This window comes from Tupaia chinensis, unplaced genomic scaffold, assembly GCF_000334495.1.
Source record: "Tupaia chinensis unplaced genomic scaffold, TupChi_1.0 Scaffold000207_1, whole genome shotgun sequence".
In the NCBI taxonomy this organism is placed as follows: domain Eukaryota; kingdom Metazoa; phylum Chordata; class Mammalia; order Scandentia; family Tupaiidae; genus Tupaia; species Tupaia belangeri.
The window spans coordinates 739927-757222 of NW_006159682.1; the positions used below are offsets into that span (position 1 = coordinate 739927).

The following is a 17296-nucleotide window of genomic DNA, read 5'->3' on the forward strand; positions in this document are numbered from 1 at the left end:
TCTCTCTTACTGTCTCTGGCTCTGTCTCTCTTTTCCTGGTGAATACACATGCTCTAAGGCAGAAACCTCTTAATTAAATACAATGAAGGTCAGATCTTCATTGATCTTGTACCTACTATTTTTTAAGTAGCCTTAATTCAAATAATTAATATGTCAGAGCTGCATATTTTGGAATTGCATATTCTTTTTATTATTTTTTAATTTAAAATTATTTATTTGTTTTTTGTTTGTTTGTTTTGACTGGGTCCTACTGTTGTAATCTCTTGCCTCAGCCTACCACCTTGAACTACATGCATATACCATGGCACCTGGCCTTTAGGTGGAACCTGGAATCAAACCTGGGTCTTCAGGGATGGTAGGTGGCGAAGTGGTTAAAGGTGCGAGACTCCCACATGGCCAACCACAATTTGAGTCCTTGACCTGGTGGCTTGCTTTCTCACTTTCTGTCTATCTTGCTCTCTCTCACTCTATTCTCTCTGGTCAAAGTTAAATAAATAAATAAATTTAAATCATTCTCTTTAAAAACAAAAACAAAAACAAAAAAACTGAGTCTTCCATGTAGTCCCAGCCTGTAGAGCACAGTTTCTCAGCAATATTTACCATCTTGACCGGGCCTGGAGAAGCATTTTTTTTAAATAAATTTTCTTTTTTTAAATGATTTGTTTATTTATTCCATGAAAGAGAGAGCAAGAGAAGTACTCCCAACAAAGGCCCCATGCTGTGATCCACCCCTAGAATCAGTCAACCCAAAGCATGGGCACATGCATGTAGAGGAAGGCACCAGGCCACAAACCCAAGACCTTCCCATCTGGGCTCGGCCAGACAATTGCCATGGCCACCCTTTGGCCCTGGGGTGGCATATTCTTAACTCCTCTAAAAGTAAGCCCTTGTCCCCTGGTTCTCATAAGGGGAGGTAGTTGAGTCATGAGACTTAGTAATAGGAACTGATAGAGCCAGTTGAGGCTGGTCTTATTGGATGCGGGCTGACGTAGGGTTTCTATGGTTGAATCTAAGGCAATAACCTTAGATACTGGGGAGTGCGATTTGAGAAATATGAATTCAACTGCAGGGAGGAGAGGAAAGAGAAGCTACCTCCAAGGACACTTCCATCTGAGGCTGCCAAATCATGCTGTGATCCAGGGGCTATGATGGGCCCAGGAAGTGGGAGTTAGCAACTTTGAAGGATAAAAGCAGAAAGGCACTGAATGTTTATGCAGTGCCAGGTTCCAAAAAGAATGCCTCTTTGTCCACATGCCTTCTATGCCAAAGCAAAACAAATGTATCAGCATCTCCTTGAAACTGCAAGGGAAAGTCTAAAATGTTTAAGCAACAGAAAGAGTAAATGGAAATCGATTGTCTATTGTCATCATTACTAATTCAAGAAGTATAAAATGCTAACCTCTTTACTTGGTGGGCTGATTTTATGACTATTTTTAATGAACGTAAATGTCTAAGGACTAGTCCCTCTAAGGGGACTAGTTCCCCCCACCCCCAGAGATTTTTTGCTTTAGGACGTGTGCGCTCACTGGAGAGACAGAGAGAAAGAAGGAAATCACACCACCCCACCCCCGCCCCCGGGGAGGATGACCATGACCATGCCACAATCTCTTCTCCTTCATTCTTTTCTTGAGATTTTGAGCATGCGTGCACATGTGCCAGGAGTGAGTTTCAAGCCACCAGGTCCAGTTCTCGAACCATGGTCGACTCTGTGGTAGTCAGCACCTTAACCACTACACCACCTGCTGCCCCCCATCTAGTTTTATGATAATAAATGTTTTGTGCCTTTTAACCATACATTCTTATGGTGGTTTAGGACATAATTGTCATGGAGGAGGGTGAGTAGGGTATTAATGTATAAGTGTTTCGACTACTTGGTATTTGAGCTACTACACATGGTAGTGTAGAATTCAAGAATCAGAGGAGAATTTCAGAAATATTGGAGTCATCCCTGATGTACCCTTATTATTCCCATAAAGTTTGGGCATCATTAGCCACATATTATTGTCTTTAAGAAAACAGTAATTTGGGCTGGCAGGTGGCGTGGTGGTTAAGGGCGCTGGACTCCCACATGGCCGACCATAGTTCGTAGTCCTGGACCTGGGAGCTTTCTTTCTCACCTTCCCGCTCTCTCTCTTGCTCAGTCCCTCTCTGGTCAAATTAAAATAAAGTTAAATAAGATAATTCTTTTAAAAAAAGAAGCCACTAATAATGTCTCTATGTTACTCTTTTTCTCCTTTATTCTGTAGATGGATGGAAAAGAAGATGGGTGGAATCTAAACATCAGCCAGACTATGGTAAATTTCAGCTCAGTGCAGGAAAATTTTATGAAAATGAAGAAAAAGATAAAGGTAAATACTGGAATTCAGGAATATATTAATTAACTGGAAAAATTCTGACTTTGATACAGTTGTTTTTAACCATGATCACCAATTCATTCTCTTTCTCACAATAAAAGAAAGGGGTAGGTAAAAAAAAGAATGAACTTTCCACAAAAATAATAACATCCATTTATTGATTAACAGGCAATTAAAACCAAGCCCTGACACACATAATTTCCTTTCACAGGATTAACAACTCTGTAAGATGGTTACTATTCTTTTTCCAGTTTTGCCAATGAGCCTCGGAAGGCTTTAATTATTTGCTCACTGTTATATACACAACAGGCACGGGGGAGCTGAGATTCTGGGTCTGACTCTGAGTCTGATTCCCGGGATTGGATAATTACCACTAAACTCTGCTGCTTTCTCCACTCCCCTAGGATTTTTCAAGAAGTACTCCATACTTGGAATAGAGGAAAGTCCTGTATAATGTCTAAATATTGCCCTTCTTAGAGTAACTTTTAAAAAACAAAAACGGCCTCTTTTTTTTTTTTTAGAGAGAGAGTTTTGGTTTAGGGTGTGTGCATTCCACTGGCTGGGGAGAGAGAAAGAGACAGAGAAAGTGAGAGGGAAAGTGAGAAATCACCTCCCTAGGGGGATGGGCATGCTGCAATCCCTTCTCCTCCATTTTCCTCCTGGGATCTTGGGCACACATGCGTACACACCCAGCGTGAGTTTCAAACCACTGGACCCAGGACTTGAACCACAGTCGAACATGTAAGAGTCCAGGGATGTAACCGCTATACCATCTGCTGGCCCCCTAGAGTAGCTTGATGTGATGAAGAGTAGCGCAAACAGAGGGCTAACTCCCAGGACTTCCTAATTTCCCAGGCTGCATAATTTCATCAAGTCTTTTTACCTCTCTGAGCCTTGGTATCAGATGGAGATAATAATCATTGTCTCCATGCCCATTAGCCAGGGCTGTTGTAAGAGCCAGATAATATTGCGGAGGAAGGCTGAGCTCTGAGTACAAGGGCTGCACCACGGGTTTTTTATTAACTTATTTTTTTGGTCTGAGAAAGCTTTTGTCCTTTAAATAGAATCCATTGATCGTTCCTTGGAGTGATTTCCCATATTCTCCCTCCTGGCTTCTGTTATGAATCTCATCTTCATGTTTATTAAAGGAGAGTATTGTGAACTGGCTCGAGCATTTTAAATCAAGTTTAAATCTACTCTGGAAAACTGTTTTCAGAGGACTAAGTGAACTGTGAGACACCCATTTCTCGGTGATTCTGTTGGGAGCAGTCTGCAAAGCCCATCACCACGTCTCAGCCTGATTTCTTGGCTTTTGCCCCTCGCATCTTATCCCACTTGGGTTTATTAGATTCCCGTTGGTTGTCTAGAAGAGCCCTGAGGTACAGATGAGATTTAGAGAGAGGAGGTTTGAACTGGGTTACATAGCAGCGTTTGCCACAGTGAAGACTCAAGCTTCGTCTTCTGCCTACATGGTCAGTGTTCATTCCCAGTGCCTACTGCCTCCCCCATGAAGTCTTCTCTGGCTTTTCTAGTCCCTCCACCCCAGGTGCTTGGGGAAGGAAGCACACTCTAAACTGTAGGACCAGCTCTGTGGCATGTTGGTAGCGTGCCACTCAGGAGAAGCTGAACCTCACGTGGTTTGAATTCCCAGCTGGCTTGACCTGAAACACATCAGGCATGCATGCAAGTGCCCAGGATCTAGGGCTAGAGGACTAGAGAAGGAGGATCACTACATGACCAGATCTCATTCTCACTCACCGTCACTCTCACTTGTGCTCACATGCTCTAGAATAAATTTTAAAATAATAATAATAAGGATGTAGACAGCGCTGATGTTAGACATGAAAGCACTCACCACAGAGACTGGTATGTAGTAAGTGCTCAAGAGATGCTGTCTGATCAGGACCCGTGATCCTCCCATGCAATTGAACACGTATTTATCATTTCCTCCATATAAGGCCTTATCTTAGATGCTGGGATATAAAGTTGTCCCTATTTTTTAGGAGTTTAAAAGTGAGGGGCCAGCAGGTGGCATGGTAGTTAAGGGCACTGAACTCCCACATGGCCAACCATGGTTCAAGTCCTGGACCTGGTTGCTTCTTTTCTCACTTTCTCTCTCTTTCTCTGTCCCTCTCTGGTCAAATTTAAATAAATAAATAAATAAATTTAAATAATTCTTTGGAGGAAAAAAGTGAACCAGAGAGACAGAAATTAACCTAGTTTCAACATTAAATGACCCAGGGAGATAAAGAGAGCTGTGAGATTATGAAGGAAGGACCCTTACCAATCATAAAATGTTCCTTGCATTTTATGCTGACAATTTATACTTGACCTTCACTGAAAACCCTATGAGATAGGAAAAATTATCTGCATTTTGCTGATGAGGAACTGAGACCCAGAGAGTTAAACTGACAATCAAGTTGTAACCCATAAGCTGGCAGCAGCATGAAGTAATAGCCCACTAGCCTGTGACTTCGGAGACGTGGCTTGTACGTCTGTCATTTGTGACGGTGTGTCTTGGATAAGTAACTTTCTGGGTCTTGCTTTCCTTACCTATAAAGAAATGCGGTTATGCCAGAAAGGCTGTGAGATCCCCTACAGCCCTCATATTCTCTGGGGAAGGTGAAGTCTTACAGTTGAGAGTTAGCAATGATTATTATCTGATGCCAAAGGCAGATCCAGGCCAGCTTTACTACAGCAGTTGTGCAAGGCAGAGACTCATTCTGGCCACTCGAGGGACCTCAGAAAACAGGGCTTTTTTTTTTTAGAATTATATATTTATATATTTCTATTTGTTATTTTTTAATTTGACCAGAGAGAGAGAGAGAGAGAGAGAGAGAGAGAGGGAAAGGGAGAAAGCAAGCCACCAGGTCAGGACTCAAACCACAGTCAGCCATGTGGGAATCCAGCCCCTTTAACACCATGCCACCTGCCGGCCCCAGGACTTTGTTTTATAAAGTAGCAGAATATGACTAAAATGTCACTTAAAAACCAGAGATACCTGGGGCCAACAGGTGGTGTGGAGGATAAGGCAGCTGATTGTGCGGCTCAAGTCCAGACCATCGACTTGAAAAATATGCCACACACATGTATGTGCGTGCCCAAAATCCCAAAAGGAGAATGGAGGAGAAGGAACTGTGGCATGGCCATCCCCCTTTGGGGGTAATTTCTCACTTTCCCTCTTTCTGTTTCTCTCTTTGTCTCTCTTTGGTGAGTGCGTGCACCCTATAGCAAAACTTAAAAAACAAACAATGAAAAACAGAGGCCAAGCCAGCCAATGGCATGATGGTTAAAGTGGCTAGATCTCAAAAGCAAGTTCTGAGCCTCATGGCTCAAGAAACATGCCAGATGCATGTGAGTGCATCCCCATAATCCCAAAAGGTGGGAGACATGGAGGAGAAGGAATTGTGGCATGACCATCCCCTATGGGGTGATGTTTTCTCACTCCCCAACCCCCGCCATCTTTCCAGAGAGTACATGTGCCCTCTGATAAATTAAACAAAAAAGAAAGAGAAAGAAATAAAAGGAAGGAAGGAGAGACAGAAATCAGAGGTACCATATTGTAGGGGAAAGAAAAGGTCAAACAAGCATGGCTTAACATTCCAGCTTGGCTTCTTACCAGGCCTGTGGCCTTAGGCAGATCATTTCACCTCTCCATGACTCAGCCCTCTACTTTGTAAAGTGTGGGTAATATAAGTTTGCTAGACTGCTCTGAGGCTTGAATGAACTAACGTGTGTGAAGCTTCCAGCACAGCACCTGGCACACAGTAGGTGTGCAAGAAAATATCAGAAGTTGATCAGGTCAAGTGTGGGATTGCTATGACCAGTTTTGGACTGTGTAAGCCTGAAGATTCTGTACTCTCTGCCCCCAGGTCTCCAGACCAGTGAAGATGCTAAGTTTTATGCCCTATCAACCAGGTTTAAGCCGTTCAGCAATGTGAATGAGACCTTGGTGGTTCAGTTTTCAGTAAAACATGAGCAAGGTATCGATTGTGGTGGCGGGTATGTGAAACTCTTTCCTGACACTCTGAACCAGGAGGATATGCATTCGGATTCTGCGTATTACATCATGTTTGGTAAGCTCTCTGACAGCAGTTGCCGTCAGCCCCACAACGTCCTGATGACAGCCACAATCTTTGAAAAGGTTCAGATGGAGCTGGTACAGAAAAGTGTCTGCAATCGCTCCACCTCCAATATGCAGCAGGACTCTTTAAAGACCTGAAAAAAGAAACTCTAAGCCTAAGTGTTAATATAAATAGATCAGGGGCCAGAAGTGGTGAAGTGGTAGTGCCACTGGACCCACATGGGAAAGGTCCTGGGTTTGCATCCCGGGACTTCTGGTAGCACACGGAGCGGAGCACCTTCATGTATGCCAGTGCATTGGGCCGGCGGAGACTCAGGGAGGACTGCAGTGCAAAGACCCTGTTGGAGAGCCTGTCTCTCTGATGGAAGAACTAAACTGTAAAAAAATAAAAAGAAAAAAATAATAAAAGAAAAAAAGAAAAAGAAAAGTATAAATAGATCAAAGAGGTGGGAAGGCACATGGTATCAACAAATCAACATTGCCCAGTTCTCAGAGAAGGAGACGTGGCCATAAGCTGTGCACACACTCTCAAATGTACCTATTGCAGTAAGGCCCCGTGTGAGAAAGGCACAGGAGGTCAGGGAGATGACCTTTACTAAGCATCTGTAATGTGACCAGAGTGTTGCATTTGCAACCTAAATATGAAAATAGGCCTCTTCAGGGCAGTCCAACTCCTACTTAGCTCCAAATTTAAATCTAGTTTCAACACTGGAGATATTAAAAAACCAACAATCAAATTCCCAAAGCAGAGATGGAGAATGTGGATTTTAGTGAATGTTTTATCCAAAGCCAGAGGAAAGGTTACATTACATTTGATACGACAGAATTTCCTTAGGATTCTAATTCCTTTCATTTCCCAGGGCATATCAGATCTCTTTTTCAAAGCCTTCACCAAGATCTTCCTTTTCAGCTTCTTGGCCCTTTTTCTGTCTGCATCCTCTCCACTTTTGCTCTTTCTCTCTTTCTTTCTGTCTTATTTCTCAATTCCTTTCTGATGAAGAGCAATATATCACTTTGGGTATGGAAAATGTGTGTCTTTGCCCACCTTGCTAGTTTCCCCAGAATCTATCCTTCTCACAAGGAGTTTGAAAGTGTTTATGCATGGGACCAGCAATTAGCGTAACAGCTATGTCGCTGGACTCCCATGTCGTCGACCACGGTTCGAGTGCTGGACCCAGTGGCTTAAACTGATGCTGGGCGTGTGTATGTGTGTGTGCCCAAGATCCCAAGAGGACAATGGAGGAGAAGGGGTTGTGGCATGGCCATCCCCTCGGGGGGGGGTAGGGGTGATTTCTCGCTTTCTATCTCTCTGTCTCTGTCTGTCTGGAGAGCGCACGTGCCCTCTTAGCAAAAACCTCTCCAAAAAAAAGAAAAGAAAAAAAAATTGTTCCCTCTAGAGTTTTCACAAAGCAGAAAGGGTCGCAGGTGAGCTTGGGTTTGAATTCCAGCAATGGTACTTATTATATGGGGCAAGCTGCTCAACTTTTCTGAGCCTAAGTTTTCCCAACTAGAAGGATAGTCCCACCTACTTATGAGAATTCCACCATATAAAATGCCTAGCTTAGGAAGAGCTGCCTGATAAGTTTCATCGGTGCAAGCCTTGGCAGGAAATGAGAAGGAAAGAAGAGAGTCGTGCCTCTCAGATGAAAATCAACTTCTTGGGGCCAGCAGGTGGTGTGATTGTTAAGGTGCTGGGAGTCCACATGGTTGATTGTGGTTCAAGTCTCGGACCAGGCAACTTGCTTTCTCACTTTCTCACTCTTTTTTTTTTCTCTCTCTCTCTGTCTCTCTCTGGTGAGTGCTTGTGCCCAAAAAACAGGTTAAAATAATAATAATAAATAATAAAATAAAATAAATATAATTTTTAAAAAAAGAAAGTCAGCTTCCTCCTGGCAGCCCTCTCCCTAGAACTCTTTCTGGAGCTCTGATAACCACACCTTAGCCTCACCCCTCAGGTGTAATGGTGGGGCTAGCCCCACTGTTAGCCCTAAACCCAATACTATACCTTATGTTTTCTCAATGTCCTGTCCCCACCTTTGTAAACAGTCACTTTATTAAATCCTTCTGAAATAATCCTAGCTTTGAGTATACCATCTATTTTCTGCCGAGACCCTTATTAATACAAAAGTTATGTTTGTCTTAGGACTTGGCCTCAAACCAGACAAACTATCTAGAAGTGACAAAATTATGCTTTGGGATTTAATTTCCAGGTCCTGACATCTGTGGCTTTGGCAACAACAAAGTACAGGTCATCCTTTATTACCAAGGAAAATACCATGAGAACAACAAGACCATCAAGTGCAGGGTGAGTGGGCGGGCTGGTTCTTAGCCTAAGGGGAAGGGTAAGCATTTTATGCATGTTATCTATTTAATACTTATGAGAACCCTATAAATTAAATATTACCACCTCCATTGTACAAATTATAGAGTAGGCCTAGAAAAGTACTTTAAATCATACAAGTTCACAAAGAAGCAGCTGATCCAAGAGCCTAGAAAGTTATATATAAAGTCCTATCTTGAAACAGTGCTGTGCTTGATGTGACCCTTTTCCCTGCTGCTGGATATTGGAGAGGATGGGGGAGCTAGGGAATGTTGGGTTTAGAAGAGGTGGGGGGTAATTTATTCACACCAGGTCGGAGAAGCCTAGGTTGTCTAAAGAGTAGACAACCTAATAGGCAGATTTTATCATCAACTCAGTAGGCATTTACTGAATGTTAACTCTGTGCTGGGCCTTGGGCTGGGGATAGAGTGAGCTAAACAAGGCCCCTGACTTCACAGAACTCACAGTCGACTGAAGGTAAGAGTTAGAAAAGCGACTAACGGGTATAATCCCAGTCTATTGCTGCACAGCAAAGTCTCCCAGTCCAACCTGGAGGCTTAGGAAATGCTTCCTACAGAAAGTCTCCCTTGTGCCGGGACCAGCAGTTAGTGTAATAGCTATGTTGCTGGACTACCATGTAGTTGACCATGGTTCGAGTCCCAGACCTTGTGGCTTAAACTCATGCCGGGCGCATGTGCGTGTGTGTACAAGATGCCGAGAGGAGAATGGAGGAGAAGGGATTGCGGCATGGGCCAACCCCCCTGGGGGGTGATTTCTTACTTTCTGTCTCTCTGGTGAACACATAAGCCCTATAGCAAAAACCTCTCCAAAAAAAAAAAAAAAAAGAAAGAAAGAAAGAAAGTCTCCCTTGTGCTAAATTTAGAAAAGTGAATGTGACTTGGTCCTGTGAATGAGTGTGACAATTTTAGGGAGGACTGACTTTCTGAAAGAGGTAGTTAGGTGACTTGAGAAAGAGAGGCAAAATGTTTGGCATTGCTTAGATATGAGGAGAAGCAGAAACCAAATCTAGAGACACCCATACATAGGGCCTAGGTCATCAGAGAACTTGTGTTCAGGCCCAAGACCTTCCTTGGCAGGACTGTACAGAGGTTGTACATGTAGGAGTTCTCTGAGGGCCTCCTCTGGGACAGGCCTTGTGCTGGATGCTGAAGGCACAACAGATGAATCATGTGTGATCCTTGCTGTTGAGAGGCTCACAGCCTAGTGTGCAGAAGAAAAACAAAAAAGATCAGAGAATAATCAGTGCTACAGTGGAAGGAGGAATGGGGCTAGAGGAGACCAGGGGAGTGTCTATTCAGAGAATAAGACCCAGAATCTGCCACATCATTCAGCAGAGAAATGGGATGAGGGATATGGACAAAGTGTTTGTGAATACGTAGGAGGTGTTATCCAAGGAATTGAAGGTCTAATGCATTTACTGCCTGAGATCTAAAGATGTTCAATGTGGAACTAAAATATTTCCCATTCCTTTTACAGATCAATAAAGACACTCATCTGTATACTCTGATTATTCGCCCCAATGCTACCTATGAAGTCAAAATTGACAACATGCAAATGGCAGCTGGGAATCTGGAGGATGACTGGAGTTTTTTGCCTCCCAGAAAAATAAAAGACCCTTATGCCCGGAAACCAAGGAAATGGGATGAACGTCTGCAAATAGAGGATCCTGAAGATAAGAAACCTGAGGTCAGAAGGGTTTGGTTGGGAAGCATGTGGGATCTCACCCCTGAGGATAGGAGAAAGAGGTTGGGATGATGGAGTAGAGACTGGGGGGGTTCAACCCTCGAGGAAGTGTGCAACCTACTCTTAGTACCCAAAGAAGTCGACTTGAGGGATAAGGGCAGCAACCTACATTTGTTGATGACCTAGTGACTCCTCTGGCAGCATCTGTGAGTACAGTGTTATGATTCCTCTTTTATGGATAAAAGATACTCAGAAAATGAAGTGACCTGCCCAAGCAACACACCTTAGAACCAAGGTTTGAACCTAAATCTCATTGACGCCAAAGTTACTGATATGGGGAAGAGGTTAAAGATGAGGGCCATTTTTATCTTATTTGAGCTTAAAGTACTCAAGGGTACTTTAAGCTCAAATAAGACAGAGTGATAATAAATCCAGAGTAGGGGCCGGAGTTGCTTAAATGCTTTTTGTCTCCTGCTGTATGCTTGTTTGCAGAGTCCTGAGCTGGGCCTTCTTACAGGTGAGGGCAGGAGGTTACTGGGAGTAGGGAATAAGGTACAGCCTGATAGCACTCTGGGCTCTGGTTTCATCCCAGCACAGGTATGTCTTCCCTTACCAAAACAACCATTTTGTTTTAGGACTGGGAGGACTTTGAGTACATCCCAGACCCAGAGGCCAAGAAGCCAGAAGACTGGAATGAGGCGATAGACGGCGAGTGGGAAGGGCCCCTGATATTGAACACAAAATATAAGGTGAGATGGTCTCTCTTGCCAATGGGTATGAGAAATAAAACAGAAGAGATGGAAAATCTAATTACAAAACAGGAACTCTGAGATCCTGTGGTCATCTGTCCTCTCCTCCCCATCCCAGATAAGACTGTAGCCTCAGGGCTTGGCCTACTTGAGAGAGTGAACTGGTAAAGGCCAATGCTGAGAGGCAGTGGGCCAAGCAAACCTGGGAACCCCCCAGTTAGGGCCAGCCAGGTGGCTTGGTGGTTAAGGCGGCTGGATCCCACATGGACGATTGAGTGGTCTGAGTCCCACTCAAACCTGACGGCTTGAAAAGAACACATCGAGCCTGGGTGTGTGCATGCCCAAAATCTCAATAGGAGGATGGAGGAAAGGAGGAAGGGACTGTGTCGTGGCCATCTCCCCACCATGGTGGAGAGTGATTTCTTTTTCTCTCTCTCGTTGGCAAGTGCACATGTCCTATAGCACACACATACACAAGAAGTAGCCAGTCAAAGGAACATGGTCAAAACAGGAAAAGTATCTAGAGATTTAGGGGAAGTGTCTCAGAGTTGGGCCAGAGAGGGAAAGTGTATAACACAAATGAGCTAAAGGTGTTGGGGTGGCTTAGCTATTTTTTCCTAGATGGCTCATATGCTCAGCAGAGAGAGAGACGGAGAGAAGAGAAAGTACACCACATCTCAACCTCCTTTCAGGATTTTAGGCTCAGTGTGTTTCTTTTCTTTTTTTTGAGAGAGATTTTTGCTATGGGGCATGTGTGCTCACCGGAGAGACAGAGAGACAGAAAGCGAGAAATCACCCCCCAAGGGGGATGGCCATGCTGCAATGCCTTCTCTTCTCCTCCCAGGATCTTGGGCACATGCACACACCCACCCAGTATGAGTTTTAAGCCACCTGGTCTAGGACTTGAACCACATTCGACTATTTGGGAGTCCAGTGATGTAACCATTATATGTGCTGGTCCTCCAGCATGTTTCTTAAGCCACTGGGTCTGGGATTTGAACTATGTGGTCAGCCATATGGAATTCTGCTACCTTAATGACCAGGCAATGGATTCAGTTCCAGAATTTCTTTCTTTTTTGGGGGAGAGGTTTTTGCTATAGGGCATGTGCACTTGCCAGAAAGACAGAGAGAGACAGAGAGACAGAAAGCGAGAAATCACCTCCTGAGGGGATGGGCCACGCTGCAATCCCTTCTCCTCCATTCTCCTCTCGGGATCTTGGGCATGCACACACACATGCCTGGCATGAGTTTAAGCCACTGGGTCCAGGACTCGAACCACAGTCGACTACGTGGGAGTCCAGCGACATAGCCAATGTGCCGTCTGCTGGTCCCCAGAATTTCTTTTTAAGGGCTAACTCTAACTTGTACCAAAAGCAAGAAGAACTAAAGCTGTCAAATGTCCAGAGGTAAAACAGACTGAAGCAAGCATGATTTTACTTGGCCACAGTTTCCTTTGCTACACACCAGGAAGAGAATGACCCCTAGTGCCAGCATACTTACATGAAGGTCTCTGAGAAACGACATTTTCTTAAGTTTGTGAATGACCTTGTGCAGAGAGGTAGGGCTGCGTTCAGAATGGATCCCCGCTGCCTTGTTTGGCTTCTTCTGGGAAAAAATGTGAACTTAAAAGAGTCTTGTGCATTAACTCAAAGAAGTGGAAAGAATTCAGTTCCGAATCTTTATGTCTAATATACAACTGCCTTTATAACTTGATTAGCTTTTCTGATCGCATGATATCAGAAGAATAGAAAAGTACTAATGCCATGTTTATGCCTTGGTTCTTTGCTTAGGGACAATGGAAACCTCGGATCATTGACAATCCCAATTACCAGGGAGAGTGGATTCATCCAGAGATAGACAACCCTAAATATAAGCCTGACCCCACCATTTGTCACTATTATAACATCAGTGTCCTCGGCCTGGACCTTTGGCAGGTAAAAAACTCTGGACTCAGAGCCTCTAATCAACAGTCCTAGTTTCTTTTTAATTTTTTTTTTCAGAGTGTGCATGAACTCACTGGAGAGAGACAGCAAGAGAGAGAAGGAAAGAGAGAAGGGACTCCCCCCACGGGGAATGGTCCTTCACCATCCCTTCTCCTCCATTTCTCTCTTCTTTGGGGATTTTGGGCACCCGTGTACTTGTACCCAGTGTGGTTTTTCAAGCTTCCAGTTCTGGAAGTCAAATAGTGCAGAGGCCATGTGGGATTCAGTGGCCTTAACTACCATGCCACTTGTTGGCCCTAGTTTTCACAAAGTGGGCAGAGCCCTAAGCTGGAAATCAAAGATTTGAAACAGTCTTGACCTGTCTAGCCTCAAACTGCATATAATCACCTTCATCCTAATAATGATTGTAGCTAAAGTACAGTGAGTCCTTACCATGTAACGAACACTGTAAAGACTTTGCACATGCTATTTAATTTTCACTGTGAAATCTATTTCTTCTTTTTTAAAACCTTTTAAAAATATTTATTTATTCTTTTTTATTATTATTAATTTGATGAGAGAAGGAGACAAAGAAAGAGAGAGAATGTGAGCAAGCCACCAGATCCAGGACTTGAACTGTGGTCAGCCATAGTGGGAGTCCAGCACCCTAATCACCACACCATCTGGGCCTTGCCCTGATACCTACCTGGAGAACCCTGTAGAAAATGCAGTGTACGTAGTCCTGGAAGAATTCCCCTGTGGAGGAAGGGAGCTTCCTTTTGGGTTAACACTGACTAGAATCAGTGTTTTATCTATGTTATAGCCCTTAATTCTTGTAACTTGGTAAGGTACGTACCAGTATCCTTTCTCTTTTTTTAGGCTCTCCAGAGAGAGACAGAAACAGTGAGAGGGAAAGTGAAAAATCACCCCCTGGGGGAATGGCCATGCTGCAATCCCTTCTTCTCCTGGGATTTTGGGTACACATGCACTTGTGCCCGGCATTATTTTCAAGCCACCAGGTCTGGAATTTGATCTGCTGTCAGCTGTGTGGGAGTTCAATACCTTAACCACCACGCTACTTGCTGGCCCCAGTAATATCCTTTCTTATTTTTTTAAAGAACTGTTTATTTACTTTTATTTGTTATTATTATTTTTTATTTGCAACAGAGCACGTTCAGTCGCCAGAGAGAAAGAGAGAGAGATAAAGAGAGAGAGAGAGAAAGTGAAAAAGCAAACCACCAGGTCTGGGATCTGAACCACAGTTGTCCACGTGGGAGTCCAGCACCTTAACTACTATACCACCTGATGGCCCCAGGATCCTTTCTTATTACTGTTTTACATTTGAGAGAATTGAGACTATGAAAAGTCAAGTGACATGGCCTCGAACACATAGCCTGGACACAGTAGAGACAAAATTCAAACAGGTCTGTCAGCCTCTAAAGCCTTTGCTGCAATGACTACACACACTGTACAGGAGAGCCCCAGAAAACACAGCCGCTGCGCCTCGACTGCGTCCTCGAAGGCATGGAAATCTGTGTCTCTGCCATGGATTTCCATAATTCAGTGCCACCGAAGGCCTCTGGGACAGACTTTCCGTATTTGACACTTTCTTGGTTTACTTATTTCCCACTTTAATTCCACTTTCTTGGCTTCCTGGCTCAGGGAGATCCACACAGGAGAGCAGGGAAGTGGCATCTGTCACGGGTGCATGGCAGAGGTTCAGAAGAGAAGGGATGAGAGGAGGGAGGGAAAGGGAAAGGCACACATCGTATCCTTTCCTTCCTGGTATCTGAAGAATGTGGACAAATTTGCACGAGTGCATGTTGTTCCCTTTTTTCCAGTTGTTCCTTTTTCATACATAATAGGCAATTTTCTCTTTGTTTCTCGCCTTTCATGAGAGAGTGTGTGTGTGTGTGTGTATGGCAGGGAGACAAAGGTGTTTTGGATGGGTGGCACCAGGTTGCAATCTTCCTGCCTGAGTGCCCCAGTAAATTAGCATGACAGGTACTCACCACAGCACCCAGCACGTTGAAGTCGGGCCAGAATCGAACACAAGGCTCCCATGAGACCTCAGCCACCCCTCCTGACTGAGCCCCTTGTGGCCAGGCCCACAACAGGAAATTTTTACATCTTGTAAACATAGTGATTATATTAACATATCTATTCTCCTTAATGTCTTTAAAATGCAGCCTTCCACCTAGTGGAAATATTAAGGGACACATTTTTAACTCTATCGTTGTTCACTAACAAAATAAAACATTATTTGGCACTAATTGCTCTGGGTTCTATGATCCTCTGTAAGTAGGCCAACCATTGTGTTAGAAGAATTAAAACAATGATGGATGAGCACTCCTCAAACTTTAATGTACCTACGGGTCACCTGGGGATCTTATTAAAACGTAGATAATGATCCAGCAGGTCTAAGACGAAGCCCTAGAGACTACATATCTGAAACTCCAACATCATTTCATGACCTTGGAGGGGGTGGGGGACGCTTTTGATTTGGTTCAGTTTGGCTGTTGTGGCACAATTCTGCACCATGCCGCCGTCACCGTCATTGCAGACTTTCTTTCCTTCTAACTTCTAAATGGGCTGGCATTCATAGCTCTGACTCCACCCTCCCCATCAGTCACCTGGAACATCCAGTTTGCCACAGGGCCTCTGCCCTCCTTGCAAAAGCCAAGTGACTCCCATGGAGATGGGTAGGAATCCCCTGACCTACCCTGCTCCAAACCCCCTCTCTCCAGCCCTCAGATGCTCTGGGGATCTAGCTGCCCTTCCTGTCCCTTCGCGACCCAGTCTAGAAAACTGGTTAAGTTTCCTACATAGTCCCTACCCCTCCTCTTCTCTGTTTTGATACCTACAAATAACTTTACCTGTGTTTTTTTTCTCCATGTTTTAAAAATTTCTTCCTGATAGAGTGCTTGCACATGCATGTGAAAGAGGGAGATGAGCACCTCGCTCTACAAGGTCTGGGCACCTCCAGGCCTCTAGCCCATTAGATCTTCAGCGCTCACGTGTGCTTCACCCCGGTGTGCTTCGAACCCATTACCTGAGGATTCAGACTTTGGGCGCTGTGTGAGATCAACTTCTTTAGAGCAGCATATTACCACCATATTGCAGATATACTTTTTTTTTTTAAAGAGGTTTTTACCAGACCACATGTGCTTGCCAGAGAGAGACAGAGAGAGACAGTGAGAGGAAAAATGAGAACTAGCCCCCAGGGGAGATGGCCATGACACAACCCCTTCTCTCAGGATTCTTGGGCATGCATGCTCAAGTGCCCAGGGTGATTCTCAAGTCAAGAGGGGGGTTAGCGTTGTAACCACCATACCACCTGCTGACCCCTATACTTTTTAAAAGAAAAAAAAAAAAACTTTAATTTTTGTCCTGTCTTGAGTTGTCAATAGGTTCATGTACCTACTATTTGAACAGAACTCTAACCTGTTTCCTGGCTTTACGTTTTAAGCAAAGTTCTTTAGCATTTCTTTGATTTATTAAAGTTAAAACTGCTTTTCTTGAAATTACCAGCAGAACTTGCTATTGAAAGTAGTTAGATTACTTAAGAAATTGTGTAATCAATAAAATGTGAGGGAAAAAAGGATGGAAGACAACTGTAGACACCAGAAATAGTGTGGGAAGAGGGTGGGAAAGGGTAGAGGGTCAGAAATAGGGGTAACAAATATATATATATTTATATATATATATATAATTGGAAATGGAAAATTACTGATGATAACATGCATGATTAAGCCATCTGCAGTATATTCTGGATGGGAGATCACATTTTGTATGCTGCGACCATGCTTAGGGAATGAATGTAAATTAATTTTTAAAAATCTTTCAGAAATTAACTAATTAATTTTAAAAAAGCTTTAGGTGGAAATGATTGCTTTCTTTGGTTAGGACAGAGCCTGGGAGAGAGGTGACAGAGAAAAAGAAAATTCTTCTTACCTGTGGGACTTCATGTGTAGTGAGAGGCTAGCCTGGCCGTGATGCAAAGTACACTGATAGCCCTTCCCTTACATGGTAAGGTCCTGCCGCAGCCCTGTGAGGCTAGGAGGGTCGCACTTAGCGTTTGCATTTTATGAGTGAGAAAACCAAGGGCTCGAGAGCTTACTTACTTGCTGAGGTCTCATAGCTAATAAGGGCCCTCTGTTACA

The 17296-nt window shown here is 43.9% G+C and overlaps 1 protein-coding gene across 1 annotated transcript in view; it reads left to right on the top strand.

The window, feature by feature from the left end:
• Window positions 1–2239: 2239 nt before the first annotated feature.
• LOC102480379 (calreticulin) overlaps window positions 2240–17296 on the top strand; it is a gene marked incomplete at its 5' end in the record, with an annotated part of 20858 nt that continues 5801 nt past the window's right edge. Inside the window, 6 exons of the mRNA XM_027771337.1 lie at window positions 2240–2348; window positions 6227–6430; window positions 8649–8743; window positions 10256–10465; window positions 11098–11211; window positions 13002–13145. Coding sequence (XP_027627138.1) covers window positions 2240–2348; window positions 6227–6430; window positions 8649–8743; window positions 10256–10465; window positions 11098–11211; window positions 13002–13145 — 876 coding nt within the window. The remainder of the gene's footprint in view (window positions 2349–6226; window positions 6431–8648; window positions 8744–10255; window positions 10466–11097; window positions 11212–13001; window positions 13146–17296) is intronic.